Raw genomic sequence first — 21,273 nt, forward strand, 5'->3', positions numbered from 1 at the left:
GCCTGGAGCCGGAGGGGGCGTCGCCGGCGCGCGCGCGCGCCACCGTGTGAACGCAGAAGGGCGGTGCCGGCGTGTGCGCGCCCGTCGCAAGATGGCGGCGGCCATGCTAAGTCTCTGGGCCGTGTGTGCGCAGCGGGCGGCGGCGGCGCGGCCCGGCCTGCAGACACTGCGGCGGCGCTAGCCCAGCTCCGGTCTCTCCTTGCGGTCGCTACTTCTGCCTCTCTCCGCCTTGCCCAGTATGGATCTGCCCGTGGGCCCCGGCGCGGCGGGACCCAGCAACGTCCCGGCCTTCCTGACCAAGCTATGGACCCTCGTGAGCGACCCGGACACCGACGCACTTATCTGCTGGAGCCCGGTGAGGGGGTGGGCGTGCCCCCGGAGGAGCAGGGCAGGCCAGGCCCTCGCCTCGGCCTCTCAGTGTGGGGGCGGGGCGGGGCGGGGCCCCCCAGAGGGAGGACCGGGACCAGCGTCCGAGGCTCGCTCCCCGCCGGCGCCGGTCCTCGCCAAGTTTCCCTGGTGTGGGGAGGAAGGGCGGGGCCTCTCCTTCTCGGGCTTTTCTGCTAACTGTTGGATAACTGCGGGGGGCTGCGTCTGTCCTGGAAACGGCACTCCGTTTCGCTAGTACACGTGGTGTCCGAGGTGGCTGCCTCTCGCTTCCCCGGTGAGTTACCGGGGCGGGGGTGTGGTAGTGGTCAGGAGTCTGCGGGAAAAGGCAGGACCGAGTGCGTTGCTGTAAGCGCAACATGGAAACGGAGGGAAAAACCAGAAAAATAAAACGTCGTCCAAGTTTAGATGGATCTGGGAAACCCTTGTCCGGGTCCCCCGGCTGGGGGTGCCAAGGGCAGCTTTTTTTCTTTTTTTTTTTTTTTTTCATGTCTCCCAGAGCTTCTTGGTTCAGGTCCCTGTCGGTGTCCAGTAGCCTTGGTAGCGGGCTTGTTGACAAGGGTCTGACCCTGCAAGGCCACACAGCGCCGGCCTGCAGGGATCAAATCCGAGACGGTGTCTGCGTGCAGTTGGGGATGAGAACCTGCTGTTCACGTCTTGGCTGTGGCGTCGTGTCCCCCGCAAGGCCAGAGCGCAAGCCCAGGGCAGGCAAATATTTGTGTGGCCTCTAGAAAGACTGTCCTGGTTGTGCAGAGGCTCTTGGTGCCTCAGAACATGCCTGCCCTCCCTCCTGTGAGCCAAAATGTGTGTGCCAGCAGGCGGGGCCAGGGCTCTCAGACTGTTCTGACGACTTCCCCTTCATACTCTGAAGCCATTAGGAATGAAGAAAAGTCTGGACTTGAAGTTACCCCTGAGTTGGAGGCTAGGTTCTCTCTCACTTGTGGGTTGTGTGTTTGTTGAAGCTTTGCTCTGCCTGAAGAATGTTTGGGACTAAAGAGACTAGAAACCATGCAGTGTTCCTGTTGGAGACAAGTTTCTGTTGATCCTAGTGACGGCTGTGTGTGGGTTTTCTCCATTCTCCACTGCCTGTTTCTTAATTGGTGGCACGAGTCCCAAAGAGGGTCAGGGTGCTTTCCCACAAGCTGTCACATTAAACACCATCATCCCCTTCTAGATCTTGAACTTTCCTGACCGGAGGAAATGACCCCATGTTTCTGTCTTCCTTTATCCTGCCTTCTTCCTCCTTTTCCTTTCCCAGAACTCTCAGGAAACACTCTGACAAGGATCCTCTGGGGTTATTCCGAGCTTAAGGCTACTAGGATGATCCATCTTGGTCCTTAATCTGCTTGCTGTTTCTGTTTAGAGACCATGAGGCATGTAGGTGGAGCGCTGTCGGCATAGTCCCAGGAACTGCAGTCTGTGTTGTAGGCAAAGCCTTTGAGCAGGAAACTCGGGTGTCATCGGGCCACTGACAGCCTCCACCCACAGTGGCCGCACGAGCCATGAGCCCTATTGGCAAGTTCTTTGTGGGGGAAAAAGAGCCAGGTGGAGGTCGGGTGATTGATCCTACCTGGTCTGTTCATGGGTTGGCAGGGTGTGGTTGGGACAGGGCACAGTAGGGGGCATGTGGCTGGTGTCAGCCTTGAGTGCAGAAACCAAACACTAGCTAAAGAACAGAAGGATGCCTTTTCCTGGGCTGGACAGGGGCTGGCTGTGGAGCTGCTGAGTTGGGAAAAGGAGATAGTGCTATGCCTGTGGCCTTGAGGATTCCCAAGCCCTGTATCCTCTGTCCAAAAAGTCCACACAGGGTCTTTTGCATATTCACGGCCCAGAGTCTGGCCCTCAAAGCCATGGGAAGCTCTGACACCCGTGCTCTGGGTGCCTTCCCCCTTGTGCTGGAAGTTTTCTCACAATTCTGCAAAAGGAAACCTTCTGTATTTGCTACAGTGGACAAGGGGAAGAGACAGCTGTTTCCAGACCCAGAAACTTTGGCCAGTGGAGCTTGGTCTGGACTGTGTTGTTCTTTCTTTGCCCAGCATGAGGGACAAACCAACAGGTTACTGCCCCAATCCTCGACAATTACAGATGCACTTGGTATAGCATCTGTAACACCAAGTTGAACAGGCTGCTCCCCAGACAAGTTCTGCAGGACACTGCAGCTCGTCCTAGGGAGGGGATCTGATGACATGAGCATGGCCTGAAGATGGGCCGTGGCTCTGCTGACCTGCAGTCTGTGCTTTGCCCCTTACCTCCATGCCCACTAGGACGTTCCACGAATCAGGTCTCTGGAGTCTAGCGGTCAGCGTCAAGGTGAGGTCGGAAGGCACTAAGGGGCAATCTGAGGAAGCACTTTTTTAGGTCCACTTGCACTTGGAAGCGACTGCTTAAATTTTGGCTTCTGGTGTCTCTCAGGCCTCACCCTAGTCCCAGCCTGGTCAGTGCAGTTCCATTCTCTTTGGAAGCAGGAATGACCCTGACCATTATGAGGAGCTGGGGGAAGTACCAGAGACCTAGTGACTGGAAGTCACCAAGGCCAGGGCCCATTCCAGGTCACCCGTGTGAGTGCCTGTGGTCTGAGGGTCACTTGAGAGTCTGGGTCTCTGGTTGAAGAATCGGGAGGCAGAGTAGTCCCTGCAGTTAGGTCACTCAACTCCCCATGAGACCACTTGAAGATTGGACTGGGCACACAAAGCTGGCCAGAGACCGTTTTCAGAGCTCCGCAGGCAGGCCCACCCCGCCTCCCTGGCTCAGCCAGTCAAAGCCCTCAAGCCTGCAGAGCTAGTTCTCAGACAGCCTGCAGGACCCAGCAAGTCCCATGGGCCCTGCCCTTGGCTACTTTTGGCTGTTGAACTAAAGTGCTGAAGCGGTGCCTCAGGTCATGGCTCCCTAGGAGCGGAATGTGAGGTGGGCTGCAGGGCTAGGAGCTCCTGGTACCTCCCTGAGGCAGAAGGGCTTGTGTGCAGTGTCCCTTCTGCATCCACAACCGGGCAGGCAGTGACAAACGGTCATTTTCTAAATAGGAAAACAGTCTCAAAGACCTTAAGACACTTAAAGTAAGAGTTAGAGAATGGTTGAACCAGATACGAAGTCCACGTTCTTTCCTGCTAACATCCAGCCATTGTTCACTGCCGGCCTTTGCCAGGAATGTCCATGTCTCCTGCGTGGACACTGCTGCTGAGGCTCACGGCAGAGGCTCTGGCCCCACCCAGCTGCTTTCTTACCCCCAGCTGCACTTGGACCACCCGCTACTGGAGGGTTCACAGTCAGGATTTACCACTTGTCCTTAAAAAGGAATTGGACATCCTGGTCAAGCAATGTGCTAAGTAAATGCACTGCTCACAAAAATTAGGGGATATTTCAAAATTAATATGAAGTAATAAAAAAAGCATTTGGTTTATTTTTATTAAACAAGAACATCAGAAAAGCAAACGACAAGTCAACGAAAGTTGTTTGATTATGCAAATGAGATGCAAAACCAACTTTTATTTCATTGGTGAAAATGCACTAGACAAAAGGCTGAAAGTACTGGAGTATCTGCACGTTCCCTGATCCCCTAATTTTTGTGAACAGTGTACATGAAAGGCATGCAGATGGGAAAGTAAAAAGTAAGACTAAGCCTGACCAGGCAGTGGCTCAGTGGATGGAGTGTCGGCCTCGGATGCTGAGGATCCAGGTTCGAAACCCCGAGCTAAGGTCGCTGGCTTGAGCTCGGGCTTACCAGCTTGGGCGTGGCGTTGCTGGCTTAAAGCCCAGGGTCCATGGCTTGAGCAACAGGTCACTGGCTCAGCTGAGGCATCCCCATCACCCCGTCAAGGCACATATGAAAAAGCAATCAAGGAACAACTAAGGTGCCACAACTCTTGAGTTGTTTCTCATCTCTCTCTCTCTTCCTCTTTGTCTGTTACTGTTGGTCTCTCTCTCTCTCTCTCTCTCTCTCTCAAAAAAAGTAAGACTTAAAAAAAAAGTAAAAAGAAATGACTGTCTTAGAAATAATCATTTACTTAGAAAATTCCAAGGAATCTACAAAAAGTTGTTAGAACTAGTAAGTGAGTTTAATGTAGTCACAAGATTCAAGGTCAGTCAATATACAAAGTTATTGGCCCTGTCCGGTTGGCTCAGCGGTAGAGCGTCGGCCTGGCGTGCGGGGGACCCGGGTTCGATTCCCGGCCAGGGCACACAGGAGAAGCGCCCATCTGCTTCTCCACTCTCCCCCCCTCCTTCCTCTCTGTCTCTCTCTTCCCCTCCCGCAGCCAAGGCTCCATTGGAGCAAAGATGGCCCGGGCGCTGGGGATGGCTCCTTGGCTTCTGCCCCAGGCGCTAGAGTGGCTGTGGTCGAGACAGAGCGTCGCCCCGGAGGGGCAGAGCATCGCCCCCTGGTGGGCATGCCGGATGGATCCCGGTCGGGCGCATGTGGGAGTCTGTCTGACTGTCTCTCCCGTTTCCAGCTTCAGAAAAATACAAAAAAAAAAAAAAAAAAAAAATATATATATATATATATATATACACACACACACAAAGTTATTTATACAGGGTGGGGCAAAAGTAGGTTTACAGTTGTGAGTACACAGAACATAGTTTATTCTTGTATTATTATTATTTATCAGCTGTATTACTTTGCATATGAACAAATGTAAACCTACTTTTGCCCCACCCTGTATTTCTAAATATTAAGAGTGAGCTATTGAAAATGGAAATATTTACAATGGTGTCAAAAAACAAACTGGCCCTGGCAGGTTGGCTCAGTGGGTAGAACACCAGCCTGGTCTGTGGACATCCCAGGTTCAATTCCCAGTCTCGGGACACACATGAGAAGTGACCATCTGCTTCCGTCCCAGTCCCTCCCCCTTCCCTTCCTCTTCCCCTCCCGCAGCCAGTGGCTCCATTGGTTTAATCACGGACCATCCTGGGGGTTGCCAGGTAGATCCCAGTCAGGGCACATGCGGTATCTGTTTCACTCTCTCCCCTCCTCTCACTTAAAAAAAGGAAGGAGGGAGGAAATTAATTTATTTCCTAGTAATAAACCATCCTAAAAAGAAATATCTAGGCCCAAATATAGTAATTTAAAAGGCAAATTAAGACATTTAAAGAAGAGGCCCTGGCCAGTTGGCTCAGCGGTAGAGCGTCGGCCTGGTGTGTGGGGGACCCTGGTTCGATTCCCGGCCAGGGCACATAGGAGAAGCGCCCATTTGCTTCTCCACCCCTACCCCCTCCTTCCTCTCTGTCTCTCTCTTCCCCTTCCACAGCCAAGGTTCCATTGGAGCAAGGATGGCCCGGGTGCTGGGGATGGCTCCTTGGCCTCTGCCCCAGGCGCTAGAGTGGCTCTGGTTGTGGCAGAGCGACGCCCCAGAGGGGCAGAGCATCGCCCCCTGGTGGGCGTGCCGGGTGGATCCGGTCGAGCGCATGCGGGAGTCTGTCTGACTGTCTCTCCCCGTTTCCAGCTTCAGAAAAATAAAAAAAAATTAAAAAAAACATTTAAAGAAGAAATAACACCAATCATACACATTCTTTTTCAGAAAGCTGCAGGCCAGTGTCCCTTATAATGTCTTCTATAAAATGTCAGCAAGTCAAATTCAGTAATATGTAAGAAGGGTAATGTCACAACAAATGGAATTTATCCCAGGACTGCAAGGGTGGTTCAAAGTTTAAATTAATATAATTCACCATGTTAGCAATCTAAAGAAGACCATGTGATTATAGTATTTGATGCAGAAAAAGTATTTGACAGAATTTGATATTTGTGATATTTAGGAAAAACTTCAGGAGGCGAAGAATAGCAGGGAACTTCCTCAGTGTGACAGGAAAGGGTCTGCAAGCCTGACCTGTGGTGGCGCAGTGGATAGAGCTTCGACCTGGAACACTGAGGTCACCGGTTTGAAACCCTAGGCTCACCTGGCCAAGGCACATACACAATGCAACTACAAATTAATGCTTCCTGCTTCTCTCTCTCTCTCTCTCTCTCTCTCTCCCTCTCTCCCTCCCCCCTTCTCTCTCTCTCTCTTCCTTATCTAAAAATCAAATAAAAATAAAAAGTAAAAAAGGGTCTGCAAAACACCTATGCCCTGGTCAGACTCAATGGTGAGAGATTGAATGCCATCCCCCTGAGGTCCAGACAAGGCTCAGGGTCTGTTTTTACTTCTCGCCAGCATTGTACTGGAAGTCCTATCCAGTACATTACCAAAATTTGGGGGGGAAAAAAAGAAATTAAAGGTTTGCCTGATCTGTGGTGGTGCAGTGGCTAGCGCGTCCACCTGGAATACCGAAGTGGCCAGTTTGAAACCCCAGGCTTGCCTGGTCAAGGCACCTACGACATACAGTCAGTGAACAACTAAAGTGAAGTAGCTACGAGCTAATGCTTCTCTTTCTCTCTCTTCCTCTCTCTAAAAATCAATCAAAATTCTTTTTTAAAAAATGAAAGGGTGGGCCCTGGCCGGTTGGCTCAGCGGTAGAGCGTCGGCCTAGCGTGCGGAGGACCCGGGTTCGATTCCCGGCCAGGGCACACAGGAGAAGCGCCCATTTGCTTCTCCACCCCTCCGCCGCGCTTTCCTCTCTGTCTCTCTCTTCCCCTCCCGCAGCCAAGGCTCCATTGGAGCAAAAGATGGCCCGGGCGCTGGGGATGGCTCTGTGGCCTCTGCCCCAGGCGCTAGAGTGGCTCTGGTCGCAACATGGCGACGCCCAGGATGGGCAGAGCATCGCCCCCTGGTGGGCAGAGCGTCGCCCCCTGGTGGGCGTGCCGGGTGGATCCCGGTCGGGCGCATGCGGGAGTCTGTCTGTCTCTCCCTGTTTCCAGCTTCAGAAAAATGAAAAAAATAAAATAAAATAAAAAAAAAAAAAAAAAATGAAAGGGTTATGTATTATGTGTTAAAGGTGTATATATGGTTGTAGTAAAGCTGTCTTTTTTTTAATTTATTTTTATTTTTTTGCAGAGACAGAGAGAGAGTCAGAGTGAGGGATAGACAGGGACAGACAGACAGGAACAGAGAGATAAGAAGCATCAATCATTAGTTTTTTGTTGTGCATTGCGACACCTTAGTTGTTCATTGATTACTTTCTCATATGTGCCTTGACCGTGGGCCTTCAGCAGACCGAGTAACCCCTTGCTTGAGCCAGTGACCTTGGGTCCAATCTGGTGAATTTTTTCTCAAACCAGATGAGCCCACGCTCACGCTGGCGACCTCGGGGTCTCGAACCTGGGTCTTCCGCATCCCAGTTTGATGCTCTATCCCCTGAGCCACCAACCTGGTCAGGCAGTAAAGCTGTCTTTGATTCACATATATCATGATTGTCTCCATAAAAAATCCAAGAAATCTACAAAATACTCCTAGAACTAATGATGGGTTTGCTTCTATTTCTACATACTAGTAATGAACAATAGGAAACTGATTTTTTTTTTTTTTTTTTTTTGTATTTTTCTGAGGTTGGAAACGGGGAGGCAGTCAGACTCCCCTATGCGCCCGACCGGGATCCACCCGGCAGGCCCACCAGGGGGCGATGCTCTGCCCATCTGGGGCGTCGCTATGTTGCAACCAGAGCCATTCTAGCGCCTGAGGCAGAGGCCATGGAGCCATCCTCAGCGCCCGGGCCAACTTTGCTCCAATGGAGCCTTGGCTGCGGGAGGGGAAGAGAGAGACAGAGAGGAAGGAGAGGGAGAGGGGTGGAGAAGCAGATGAGCGCTTCCCCTGTGTGCCCTGGCCGGGAATCGAACCCAGGACTCCTGCACGCCAGGCCGACGCTCTACCACTGAGCCAACCAGCCAGGGCCAGGAAACTGAATTTTTTAAATATCATTTACAATTTCTCAAAAAACAAAGTTCTTAACCATAAAAAGAGCAAGGATCTGTATAGCAAACATATAAGATTATAAGAGTATTTATAAGCCTGACCTGTGGTGGCACAGTGGATAAAGCATCGACCTGGAAATGCTGAGATCGCCGGTTTGAAACCCTGGGCTTGCCTGGTCAAGGCACATATGGGAGTTGATGCTTCCAGCTCCTTCCCCCTGTCTCTCTCTCTCTCTGTCTCTCTCCCTCTCTCTCTCCTCTCTAAAATGAATAAAAAATAAATAATTTTAAAAAATAAGAGCATTTATAAAAGAAATCAAAGTTGATCTAAGTAAATGGGGAAACATGCCATGTTTATAGATTTTTTTAAAAGGAAATTTGGGGCCCTGGCCGGTTGGCTCAGCGGTAGAGCGTCGGACTAGCGTGCGGAGGACCCGGGTTCGATTCCTGGCCAGGGCACACAGGAGAAGCACCCATTTGCTTCTCCACCCCTCCCGCAGCCGAGGCTCCATTGGAGCAAAGATGGCCCGGGCGCTGGGGATGGCTCTGTGGCCTCTGCCCCAGGCGCTAGAGTGGCTCTGGTCGCAACATGGCGACGCCCAGGATGGGCAGAGCATCGCCCCCTGGTGGGCAGAGCGTCGCCCCATGGTGGGCGTGCCGGGTGGATCCTGGTCGGGCGCATGCGGGAGTCTGTCTGACTGTCTCTCCCTGTTTCCAGCTTCAGAAAAATGAAAAAAAAAAAAAAAAAAAAAGGAAATTTGGGACATTTTCAGACCTTATTTCTTTGAACATTTGTTTCAGTCCCTTCCCTGTCTCTTCTCCCTATGGTAGGTAAGCTGGTGCACTCACAGGGGACTCACATTTTTTCTCTCTTCTTTTATAATCTGTCAATTTGTTTTCACTTGTCGATACCTTGTCCTACAGATCACCCTTTTTTTTTTATTATTACGTGAGAGGCAGGGAGGCAGAAAGACAGACTTCTGCTAGTGCCCACCTGGAATCCACCTGGGAAGCCCACTAAGGGTTGATGCTCTGCCCATCCGTGGAGTTGCTCCGTTGCTTGGCAACAAAGCTATTTTAGCACCTGAAGTGAGGCCATGGAGCCATCCTCAGCTCCTGGGGCCAACTTGCTCCAGCCGAGCCATTGCTCAAGAGGGGAAGAGAGAGGGGCAAAGAATGGAGAAGCAGGTGGTCCCTTCTGCTCTGTGCCCTGCCTGGGAATTGAACCCGGGACTTCCACACACCGGACCAACGCTCTACCACTGAGTCACCCAGCCAGAGCCGCTTATTTTACTTTCAGCTGCACAGTTTCCATTTGGTTCCTCTGTACAATTGGGATCTCTGTGGTTATTCTCTTGATAACACATTGTCATCTCACCTTCCTTTTCTTCTCAGTTTTCTTTAGTTTCTTGAACATATTAGTACTGGCTTCTTTGAAGTTTTGGTAACATCTGACATGTGGCCCTCTCGTAGGCAGATTCAGGTTTTTTCCTTTATGTATGGGTCGCACTTTACTGTTTCTTTACATGCTTTGTAGTTTGATTGAAAAACTACATTTTGGGAAATGTAGTACTTCTGGATGATCACACACCCCACCCTGGAGCCCTTGATTGTGTGCTCGGGTTAGGCTGTTGTGGTAAGGTCTACTTCCTCTTTCTCTGATCTCTGTTAATTCACTTCATGTTATATTCAGCCTTTACACTCTCTAATTCAGGGGTCGGGAACCTTTTTGGCTGAGGAGAGCCATGAACGCCACCTATTTTAATTTTTATTTATTTATTATTATTATTATTTACAGAGTCAGAGAGAGGGATAGATAGGGACAGACAGACAGAACGAAGAGAGATGAGAAGCATCAATCATCAGTTATTCGTTTTGACACCTTAGTTGTTTATTGATTGCTTTCTCATATGTGCCTTGACCGTGGGTCTTCAGCAGACGGAGTAACCCCTTGCTCAAGCCAGCAACCTTGGGTCCAAGCTGGTGAGTTTTTTTTGCTCAAGCCAGATGAGCTCGTGCTCAAGTGACCTCGGGGTCTCGAACCTGGGTCTTCCGCATCCCAGTCCAACATTCTATCCACTGCGCCACCGCCTGGTCAGGCAGTGCCACATATTTTAAAATGTAATTGAGTGAGAGCCATACAACAACCCGTGTACGTAAGGCATTATCCAATAAAAATTTGGTGGCTCAGCGGTAGAGTGTCGGCCTGCGGGTTCGATTCCTGGCCAGGGCACATAGGAGAAGCGCCCATTTGCTTCTCCACCCCCCCCTCCTTCCTCTCTGTCTCTCTCGTCCCCTCCTGCAGCCAAGGCTCCATTGGAGCAAAGATGGCCCGGGCGCTGGGGATGGCTCCTCCGCCTCTGCCCCAGGCGCTAGAATGGCTCTGGTCGTGGCAGAGCAACGCCCCCTGGTGGACAGAGCATCGCCCCTGGTGGGCGTGCCGGGTGGATCCTGGTCGGGCGCATGCGGGAGTCTGTCTGACTGTCTCTCCGTTTCCAGGTTCAGGAAAAAAAAAAAAAAAAATTGGTGTTATCCTGGCCAGGGCACACAGGAGAAGCGCCCATCTGCTTCTCCACCCCTCCCCCTCTCCTTCCTCTCTGTCTCTCTCTTCCGCTTCCGCAGCCGAGGCTCCATTGGAGCAAAGATGGCCTGGACGCTGGGGATGGCTCCATGGCCTCTGCCTCAGGCGCTAGAATGGCTCTGGATGCAACAGAGCTACGCCCCAGATGGGCAGAACACCGCCCCCTGGTGGGCATGCCAGGTGGATCCCAGTCGGGCGCATGCGGGAGTCTGACTGCCTCCCCGTTTCCAGCTTTGGAAAAATGAAAAAAAAAAAAAAATTTTTTTGGTGTTATCCCAGACGACAGCTGTGATTGGCTCCAGCCGCCTGCAACCATGAACATGAGTGGTAGGAAATGAATGGATTTTAACACATGAGAATGTTTTATTTATATATATATAAATTTTTTTTAGATTTTATTTATTCACTTTTAGAGAGACGGGACAGAAAGAGAGAGAGAGACATAGGGAGGAGCAGAAAGCATCAACTCCCATATGTGCCTTGATCAGGCAAGCCCCGGGTTTCGAACCGGCGACCTCAGCATTCCAGGTCGACACTTTACTCACTGCGCCACCGCAGGTCAGGCGAGAATGTTTTACATTTTTAACGTTATTTTTTTTATTAAAGATTTGTCTGCGAGCCAGATGCAGCCATCAAGAGCCACATCTGGCTCGCAAGCCATAGGTTCCCGACCCCTGCTCTAATTACTGCCTGATCATCTGTTGTTTTGACATTGCCCTAGGGCACAGATTGTTCAACATGTTTGATGCAAATTAAATTTGAGCTGTGGTGGTTTTTGAGGTCAACCTTGGAGGTTTTTTCCTGACCTCGAGAGGGCTCTTTGCTGTCTTCTTCCTGTATGAACAAGCTGGTCATTTTTACCTTGTTACTCTTAATTTACAGAATCTGTTGTTTTCAAGAGCACCCTCAGGTTTGACCTTTCCCACTCGGTATTTCAAATAAAGTGACTCCCCTTTCGGAGAGCTTTCGAGAGGTCTTTTTCCACTGCCTCTTGGCTCTGAGCAAATTCTCCAGGCCACTGGTCTGGGTGCTGAGCAGCAGTAGCCTCTGGTCTCCTCTGCTTGCCTCTCCCGGCCTGGGTGCTCTGTCCTACCTGCTAGGTGGGTGAGGATGATAGGGGCCACAGTACTCCCAGCTGGCGTGCCTGTGTTAGAGCCTCCATTCTGTGTGGGGGCCAGAATGGAGAAGGGGACCCCTACCCTCTTTGTTGCAATCACTAGGCATTTTGCCTCTTCACCTGCATCTGGATCATATGAGAAATGTTAGAGCTGCCCATTGATGGGATACAGTCAGCCCTGCTTGGAAATTGAGAGGAGCAGAGTTCCTCTCTTCTTGTCCATACCTCCCAAAGTGTACTGTCAATCAAGGTGGCCAGTGTGACAAGGAGGTAGTGGGCTGTGGCCCAAGTGCTATCAACTTAACTGTTCAGAGTTTTTAATAGATGTTTCTAAAATAAATGTTTCTTTTGTTGTATGTCTTCGGGACAATTTCCAAAGACTGAGTTAATTAAGAAAACTTTGTTTGTTTTACTTGTTCAGAGGGTCTGCTTATACCACCTGCCATCCCAGAAGTGGAACTTGCTTCTTCATTTTCTAAGGCTAGTTTTGCTGAATATAGAATTATTGATTGACAGGGTTTTTTCCCCTTTATTTTCATTGATTTTTTTTTTTTTAAGAGAGAGACAAAGACACATTGATGTGTTGTTCTACTTATTTAGGCATTCATTGGTTGCTTTTTAAAAGATTTTATTTATTGATTTTAGAAGTGGGGGGAAAAGCAGGAAGCATCAACTTAGTTGCTTCCCATATGTGCCTTGACTGGGCAAGCCCAGGGTTTCAAACCAGTGACCTCCACATTCCAGGCCAGTGCTTTATCCACTGCGCCACTACGGGTCAGGCTCATTGGTTGATTCTTATGTGTGCCCTCACCAGAGATTGAACCTACAACTTTGGTGAATTGGCACAACACTCTAACCTGCTGAGCTACCCAGCCAGGGCTAGACAGGTTTGTTGTGGGTTTTTTTTTTCTTTCAGCATCTTTAATATAAACCCAATGCCTTCTGGCCTCCATGGTTTTTGGTAGCAACTGTTGATCTTATTAAGGATTCCTTTGTACGGTGATCTGTCCTTTCCTGCTGCGTTTCAGATTCCCTCCTGGTCTTTTTTTTTTTTTTGTATTTTTCTGAAGCTGGAAATGGGGAGAGACAGTCAGACAGACTCCCGCATGTGCCCAACCGGGATCCACCCGGCACGCCCACCAGGGGCGATGCTCTGCCCACCAGGGGGCGATGCTCTGCCCCTCCGGGGCATCGCTCGGCTGCGACCAGAGCCATTCTAGCGCCTGGGGCAGAGGCCAAGGAGCCATCCCCAGCGTCCAGGCCATCTTTGCTCCAATGGAGCCTTGGCTGCGGGAGGGGAAGAGAGAGACAGAGAGGAAGGAGGGGGGGGTGGAGAAGCAAATGGGCGCTTCTCCTCTGTGCCCTGGCCGGGAATCGAACCCGGGTCCCCCGCACGCCAGGCCGACGCTCTACCGCTGAGCCAACCGGCCAGGGCCCCTCCTGGTCTTTAACTCTCTGCAGTTTGACTGTGAAGTATCGAGGTATGAATATCTTAGAGTTTATTACACTTAGTGTTTGTTTAGCGTCCTGGGTATTTTTCATGAAATTTGAGGAGTTTGGGCCATTATTTCTTCAGATATTCTTTCTGTCCACTGTTTTGCTCTCCTGCGACGCCCATTCTGCGTATGTTGGGATTTGGTAGTGTCCACATGCCTCTGACGGACGAAACATTTATTTTATTTTTTTTTTCTTCCTGTCCCTCAGACTGGATAATCTCAATTAGCCAATCTTTATGTTTTCTGATTCCTCCTCCTCCTCCTCCTCCTTCTTCTTCCTCTTCTTCTTCTTCTTCTTTTTCCTGATTCCTTCTCATCCCTGCTCAAATCTGCTTCAGAGTTCCTCTTAGCAGTGAACTTCAAACCTGAGTTGTTAAATTTAACTCTAGGATTTTGATTTGGTTCATTTTTATAACTTAACTCTCTTAGTAATGTCCTATGAGATACTCTCTTTGCTGTTTTTATTTCTTTAGATGTAGTTTTGTTCTGTTCTTTGAACACATGTGGAATGCTGGGCCTGTCTTTGTCTAGGAAGTCAAACGTCTGAGCTTCCTTAGGGAGTTTCTACTGGTTGCTTTTTTTCCCTCTGCATATGGTCCATACCCTGTTTCATTGCATGTCTCTTTAAATTTTTGTTGAAAATTAGACTTTGAATAACATGATGTGGCATGTATTAAACTCTGGATATCAGATTCTCTCCCACTCCCCATCCTCAGGATTTGTTACTGCTGCTTGTGGTTTTTGCTATTTGTTTAGTGACTTTTCTGAACAAAATATGGACTTTTGTATTCTTTGTTGTTTATGACCACTGAAGTCTTTGCTCTGTTAGCTTAGTGGTCAGGTAGTGAAGGAATGCTTAGGTCACTGGTTCAAGACCCTGGCCTGCTCCATCAAGGCCCCTGTGGGAGAGTTGATGCTTCCTGTTCCTCCCCAGTCTCCTCTCTCCCTCTCCCTCCCTTCCTTTCCCCTGTCTCTAAAAAAATGGAGTAAATAAGTTTTAAAAAAAATTAACATCGGCCCTGGCCGGTTGGCTCAGCGGTAGAGCGTTGGCCTGGCGTGCAGGAGTCCCGGGTTTGATTCCCGGCCAGGGCACACAGGAGAAGCGCCTATCTGCTTCTCCACCCCTCTCCTTCCTTTCTGTTTCTCTCTTCCCCTCCCACAGCCGAGGCTCCATTGGAGCAAAGATGGCCTGGGCGCTGGGGATGGCTCTGTGGCCTCTGCCTCAGGCGCTAGAATGGCTCTGATTGTGGCAGAGAAACGCCCCAAGATGGGCAGAGCATCGCCCCCTGGTGGGCATGCTGGGTGGATCCTGGTCGGGCACATGCGGGAGTCTGTCTGACTGCCTCCCCGTTTCCAACTTCAGAAAAATTAAAAAAAAAAAAATTCATACACTCATCACTGTCAAAACTCTTGTCCTCATCTGTGTCTGATGACGAATCACTGTCTTCATAGATTGCCTCGTCCTTGGTTCCATCTGTGGCACTAGAAATGCCACAACCACTGTGTAAGATGCACCAAACCCCACATTTTCCAGAAAGGGGTGCATTTTATACATGGGGAAATGTGGTAGATATTGAAAAGCAGTCAGGACTCCAGTTCTGGTTCAGCTCTGCAGGGATGTTCTGGCTTTTCCGAGCTTGTATCCTGAACCCTCTTCCCCAGCAAGGGGTGCCTGCTCCCAGCGTCTTCAGTGCCTGTCACAGGGTCACATGCGCACACTCTGCACCAGCAGAGAGCTGGCCCTGACACCCCACCAGAAAGAGATGGAAGAAGAGGGTGGTGTAGGGATTTCGTATCGTGTTTCACATCTCAGGTGCAAAAGGGAAAAGGAACTTGTATTTCTGAGCACACAGTGTGTTCTCCAGAGTAACTGAAACTAGGTTCCCATTTTCTTGGCTGCTTTCATTTGGAGTCATAGCTGTGAGGGTGAATTGGCTGAGTATAACCAAAGCGGGGTCCCCTAAGGAACGGGCCCGCAGTGTTGTGGTGTTTCATGAATGTGAACCTGGCTCTGGGGAAGCTCTGAGACTCGGGGGCGGGGGCTCCCCGACTGTGAGGAGGTCCCTCCTCTCTCTGGCTGCATGGCTCCCGCGGCCATGGCCGCACTGGGTGGGCATGCGGCTGCCTGCTGCTTGCGGAGCGCCTGTCTCCCTGACCAGCTGCGTGTGACTCTGCCCGCATGTCTCCTGGCAGAGCGGGAGCAGCTTCCACGTGTTCGACCAGGGCCAGTTTGCCAAGGAGGTGCTGCCCAAGTACTTCAAGCACAACAACATGGCCAGCTTTGTGCGGCAGCTCAACATGTGTGAGTGCCCCACCTTCCGGGTGTGCATGGTGGCATGGCGGGGTGCCAGCTCAGTGACCCTGCCTGTGGTGAAGGACAGAGCCACTAGGTTTTGTCCCTGTGTTGGCCAAGGGCATGGCATGGAGCCCAAATGCACATGGGGGGGGCCTAGGGTGGGCAGCCCTTCCCTGGAGAAGAGTCCTCATGGGCCTGAACCCGCTGTCCCAGGGAACAGCTCACAAAGCCCTCAGCCAGATATGACCACATCTGTGGGGGTGGAGGAGGCTCCCGTGTGCAGACACAGGGTCTCCCAGCCCCAGATTGCCCAGCTGCTGCTGGTAGGTGCTCTGAAGGCAGTGCTGGTTGTGAGGAGAGCTCCCCTCTGTCCAGCAGTGGGGTTTGGCTGGGCTGTAGTGGGTGGTCTGGTCCCCAGTCCTGAGGCAGGGCTGCCCTGGCCCCATCGTGTGCAGATGGTTTCCGGAAGGTGGTCCACATTGAGCAGGGCGGCCTGGTCAAGCCAGAGAGGGATGACACCGAGTTCCAGCACCCATGCTTTCTGCGTGGTCAAGAGCAGCTCCTTGAGAACATCAAGAGGAAAGTGACCAGTGTAAGTAGCCGGCCTCCCTGTCCCCGAATCTTCTGACCTCCCTCCAGGCAGTAAGGGGGAGCAGTGTCCACTCAGTGCCCTGCTGGCCTGTCCTGTTTGCACCAAGCCCACTTACTGATGGGCCTCTTCCTCCCACCTGTCCATACGGGGACCCGCCTGTGTCCCTGCCAGCCTCTGAAATGAAGGCCCATCTCTAGGCCACGGCCTCTTGGCCCTTTCCCCTGTCCCCGCCCTCCCCTCTCTGGAGGGGCCACCGCAGTGACCCTCCCTGTGGGGACCCAGGTGTCCACCCTGAAGAGCGAGGACATCAAGATTCGCCAGGATAGTGTCACCAAGCTGCTGACCGACGTGCAGCTGATGAAGGGGAAGCAGGAGAGCATGGACTCCAAGCTCCTGGCCATGAAGCAGTAAGTCCCGGGGGAGAGGGGTGACGGGCAGAGCAAAGGCGAGGGCTGGAGGCTGGGAGCTGGCCACCCTGTCCTGGGCCTCTTCCCACTGCCCTGCTTCCTGCAGTCAGTCTGTGTGCCGGGTGCTCTCAGGCCTTCTGCTCCCCAGAGTTAGGTTTGGACCTACACAGCCTCAGGGGCCCTGCTGGGCCGTCCTCCTTTCCTGGGAGGCAGGGTCTCCCTGGTTCCTGACACAGCAGATGGAGCTGGGCTCGGGGCCAGTGGCCTCCCAGGCCCTCCCCACAGGCCAGGGTGGCCAGGCCCCTCCTGCTGGCTGCCCGTCAGTGGGTGCCCTCAGCATATGTGTCACTTCTGCCTGTCCCCACCTCAGGCTAGGGGAGCAGAAAGCACGTTGGGTGCTTTCCAGAACACCCACCCCTGGCACATAGCTGACAACTCCATAACCAACCCCGTGCTCTGCCCTCAGCCAGGACCTGGAGCTCCTTAGACTTCCTCCCATGTACCTCAGGGCTCCGGGGACCTCGGGAACCCGAACCCAGGGTGGTTTTCCTTGGCTCAGAGCCGCTCAGGGGAGCAGGCCCTCGTGACCCTGAGTCATAGAAGTGGCTCCTGGGCTCTCACTCTCTCCACATGGGGCCAGGTGAACTTGGCCTTCCAGACATGGGAGTCTCTCAAGGTGAAGCCGAAAGGGTCAACTCTAGGTCTAGAAGACATGTGGTGGGCTTTGTGGGACTGGCCCCGCTGGGAGGGCAGACCCGCCCACAGCCCTGTACACCTGGCTGGAAGGACGTGGTCTGCTCAGGTGGCTCTTCCCACCCCCGGGGCCACCTCTGAGCCACTCCCAGCCCCCAAGCCAACTTCCTGTACTGCTCTGTGGCCTGAAGAGCAGGCTACCCTTCCTCTGCCCTTTCCGCGTCCTCAGGCAGGCAGAGATGGGGGGAGGGGGAGGGGAAGCAGCACTCCAGGGTCTGCCACCTCAACTATCCCGGAAAGCCCTGGTAGGTCTCAGCCAGGATCCGGGGGTGCAGCCAGCATACCCTGTCTCCAGCTGACCCCCAATCTGACCAGCTATGCGTCCTTCCCTGGAAATGCAGCATGCAGCCCTGGCCTGCATTCTCTCCCTGTCACATAGCCGGTTCCTGTCTGGGGTGGGACAAGCCCCAGCCCTACACTGCCCTGGGTGGGGGTGGGGGTCTGCAGAACCCCTTTAGCCAGTGCTCCTGGAATCGACCCCGCTGACTGCACTGTGGTCTTTGCAGCGAGAATGAGGCCCTGTGGAGGGAGGTGGCCAGCCTCCGGCAGAAGCACGCCCAGCAGCAGAAAGTTGTCAACAAGGTAGGAAGGTGGGCTGGCAGAGTGCCCCCTGGGCGCCCCCCCTCTGCTGGGCTGACCCCGCCTCTCCCCCCACAGCTCATCCAGTTCCTCATCTCGCTGGTGCAGTCGAACCGGATCCTGGGGGTGAAAAGAAAGATGTGAGATGCTGGGGGGGTGCCCGTCACTCAGCCCTGGGCCCTGGGTGCCCTGGGGCAGAGGCATCTAACCCTGCCCTTCCTACAGCCCCCTGATGCTGAACGATAGTGGCTCGACACACTCCTTGCCCAAGTATGGCCGGCAGTACTCCCTGGAGCCCATCCACGGCTCCAGCCCCTACTCGGTGAGTTTTGGGCACAGTGGGCCTGGCCGGGGAGGGTGGGCGCTGCCTCAGCACAAGCCACATGTGTCACCTCCTCTGATGGCAGGCTCCATCCCCGGCCTACAGCAGCTCCAGCCTCTACTCCCCGGACGCCGTGTCCAGCTCCGGACCCATCATCTCCGACATCACTGAGCTGGCTCCCAGCAGCCCCTTGGCCTCCCCAAGCCGGACCACAGATGAGGGGTGGGGACCTCATCACCTCCCCAGTGGTCCGAAGGGGGCTGGGGCCAGGGAAGTGCCTGCTGACCTGTGTGTCCCCACCTGCAGGCCCCTGTTGAACAGCCCCCTGTTGCTAGTCAAGGAGGAGCCCCCCAGCCCTCCTCGGAGTCCCCAGGTGGAAGAAGCAAGTCCTAGGCGCCCGTCCTCAGTTGTGGAGACCCCCCTGTCCCCAACTGCCCTCATTGACTCTATTCTGCGGGAGAGCGAGCCTGCCGCCCCTGCCGATGTGGCCACTGCCCTCACAGATGCGGAGGCCCGGCCACCCTCCACCCCACCTGCCTCAGCCCCTGAAAAGTGCCTCAGTGTAGCCTGCTTGGACAAGTGAGTGCTGGCCTCTACCCCCTCCCTGAATTTCCCCCCCCCCCAGGCCTCAGGCTAGAACTGTCCTGGAGGGCTGGGCACGGGATTTCTGGGGGAGGAGCCTGCAGCCCTGGTCTTAAGCTCAGAGCTTAGAACTGGGGAGGGAGTTGGGAGACCAACCAGGCCCCCCCACAGCCTTCTCACTGCAGGAGCCAAGAGTGTGTGGCCTGTCGCACCTGCTCTCTGGGCCACCCTGGACCTGGTCCTGCTGCCCAGCAGGGGCCCTGCCCCAGAGGCCAGGTGTGCGAGGATGGGGGGCATGGTGCCTGCCTGGCCCCTACCTGCAATGGGGGCTCTTGTCTTTGTATCTTGCAGTTTGGCTCGCACTCCACAGAGGTCTGGAGTCGCCCGCCTCTTCCCCTGCCCCTCCTCCTCTCTGCATGGCCGGTTCCAGCCAGGGTTAGCGCTACCCCCACTGGGGAGGGAGGAGGGCTCTGCCAGAGCTCGGGACCCTCCCCAGCTGTGGACCACTCAGCCCTGCCTGGGGACCAGGCATCCCCGGCCTTCTGCAGCAGGAATGCCCCCCGACCCAGGCTCTGGGGTCAAGCTGGTGCCCCAAGTCACTAACTGATGGGGACAGTCCTCCCAGCCTGACCTGGCTGCGGGTATGGCCAGGGTCCCCACTGATGTGCAGACTGCTTTCTCTCAGGGTGGGGCTGGGCCCCAGGGGAACCTGCAGGAGCTGGCCTGGCCACTCAGCCAATGGCCCAACTGTGCCAAGTGGCCTAGGACATCCTCAGTCACGGCCACCAGCCGTGGGTGCCTTTCCCACATGTACCAGGGGAGAGCAGCCCACCACACACTGAGCACAGTTCCCTCTCCTGTCCGTGGTCTTCCAGTGCAAAGGCAAGATGTCATCAAGTCTGAAAAACTGCCCCAGCCTGTTCCGACCACCGAACCCTTCTGGGTTCCCTGCCATCTTGGCCCAGAGTAAAGTGCTGCCAGAGGCCTTAGAGTCTGACAGTGACAGGACCAACCAGCGTGGCCCAGGCCACTCTCTGGTGGCCAGGCCCTGTCCAAGTACACACTGCCCCCTGGCCCCATGCAGGGAGGGGTGTGGCTGAGGAACTTCTCTGGCGGGCATGTGCAGGGGAAGGCGTCTGGGCTGGGGTGTCTGGGGCAGTCCCTCAGCTGCCCCTCACTCCCAGGGCCGAGCTCAGTGAGCACTTGGACACCATGGACTCCAGCCTGGATAACCTACAGACCATGCTGACGAGCCACGGCTTCAGTGTGGACACCAGCGCCCTGCTGGATGTAAGTCTCACCCCACCACACACACGCACCCCGCCTTGCTCACAGGCACAGCCTGACTGTCCTCTCTCTCTCAGCTGTTCAGCCCCTCGGTGACGGTGCCTGACATGAACCTGCCTGACCTGGACAGCAGCCTGGCCAATGTGTGTAGAGTGGGGACGGGAGGGGGGGGAGCAGGGGAGCAGGGGGAGCAGGAGCCCTCACTGCCCTCCTGCCCCAGCAGATCCAGGAGCTCCTGTCTCCCCAAGAGACCCCCCGGCCCCTGGAAGCAGAAAACAGTAGCCCTGACTCAGGTAAGCATGCCCGCCTGCCTGCCCCTCCCTCCCCCTGGCCAGCACCCTGACGCAGCCCTCTCCCCCCAGGAAAGCAGCTGGTGCACTACACGGCACAACCCCTGTTCCTGATGGACTCGGGCCCGGTGGACGTGGGGAGCAGCGACCTTCCTGTGCTCTTCGAGTTGGGGGAGGGCTCCTACTTCTCGGAAGGGGACGACTATGCAGATGACCCCACCATCTCCCTGCTGACGGGCTCTGAGCCCCCCAAAGCCAAGGACCCCACTATCTCATAAAGGGCTCAGGAGGGCCAGCCGGCCTCTGTCCACAGTGAGGACCCCAGCCCCAAATGCCATGACTTGCTTCTTGGGGCTTCGCAGCCACACTGGACTGACCAGCACTGTGGGTGTTCACAAATTGTATTTTGGATTTTTACATGAGTCCCCGTTTCCCTTTCCATAGAAATATGCAGGTATATACGCCAGTGGACTGACAGACAAGACAGCTGAGATCTATAAAGGACAGGCTCTACACTGTGGCCTCCTATGTCCGCTTCCTCCTGGGGTGCATTGGTGCCCACCTGACTCCACGGGGCCCGTGTCTGCTCATAATTATTGAAGGACCAGGGAGGGGGGTTGGGATTGCAGAATACCCCCCTTCCCAAGGCCTCCCCTTTCAGGGCCCGTGTGGGACACTGCTTGTCTCTCCAGCAGAGCAGTCCCAGGGTGCTGGGCCAGCTTTGGGATGGGCTGGGCTCAGCACAGCTGGGTGTGGCCTGAGGGGAGTGCAGCCCTCCCTGCTTTGCCAGTCCAACTTCCGAGCTTTGCT

General features: G+C 53.8%; 1 protein-coding gene across 2 annotated transcripts; it reads left to right on the plus strand.

Moving 5' to 3' along the window:
- The first annotated feature begins 17 nt into the window (after positions 1–17).
- On the plus strand, positions 18–20,978 carry HSF1 (heat shock transcription factor 1). 2 transcript variants are annotated; one of them, XM_066379785.1, is made up of 14 exons: positions 18–355; positions 15,549–15,657; positions 16,107–16,243; positions 16,526–16,650; positions 17,910–17,985; positions 18,061–18,122; positions 18,208–18,304; positions 18,390–18,526; positions 18,611–18,883; positions 19,238–19,321; positions 20,071–20,176; positions 20,251–20,316; positions 20,397–20,466; positions 20,536–20,978. In XM_066379785.1, the coding sequence occupies exons 1-14, from the start codon at positions 239–241 to the stop codon at positions 20,739–20,741; spliced, it is 1,665 nt and encodes a 554-aa protein (XP_066235882.1). In that variant the 5' UTR covers positions 18–238; the 3' UTR covers positions 20,742–20,978. The 2 variants fall into 2 exon arrangements, with proteins under 2 accessions (XP_066235882.1, XP_066235883.1); XM_066379786.1 differs by lacking the exon at positions 19,238–19,321 and having other exon boundaries at positions 19–355.
- Positions 20,979–21,273: the final 295 nt, after the last annotated feature.

Source organism: Saccopteryx leptura, chromosome 3, assembly GCF_036850995.1.
Source record: "Saccopteryx leptura isolate mSacLep1 chromosome 3, mSacLep1_pri_phased_curated, whole genome shotgun sequence".
In the NCBI taxonomy this organism is placed as follows: Eukaryota; Metazoa; Chordata; class Mammalia; order Chiroptera; family Emballonuridae; genus Saccopteryx; species Saccopteryx leptura.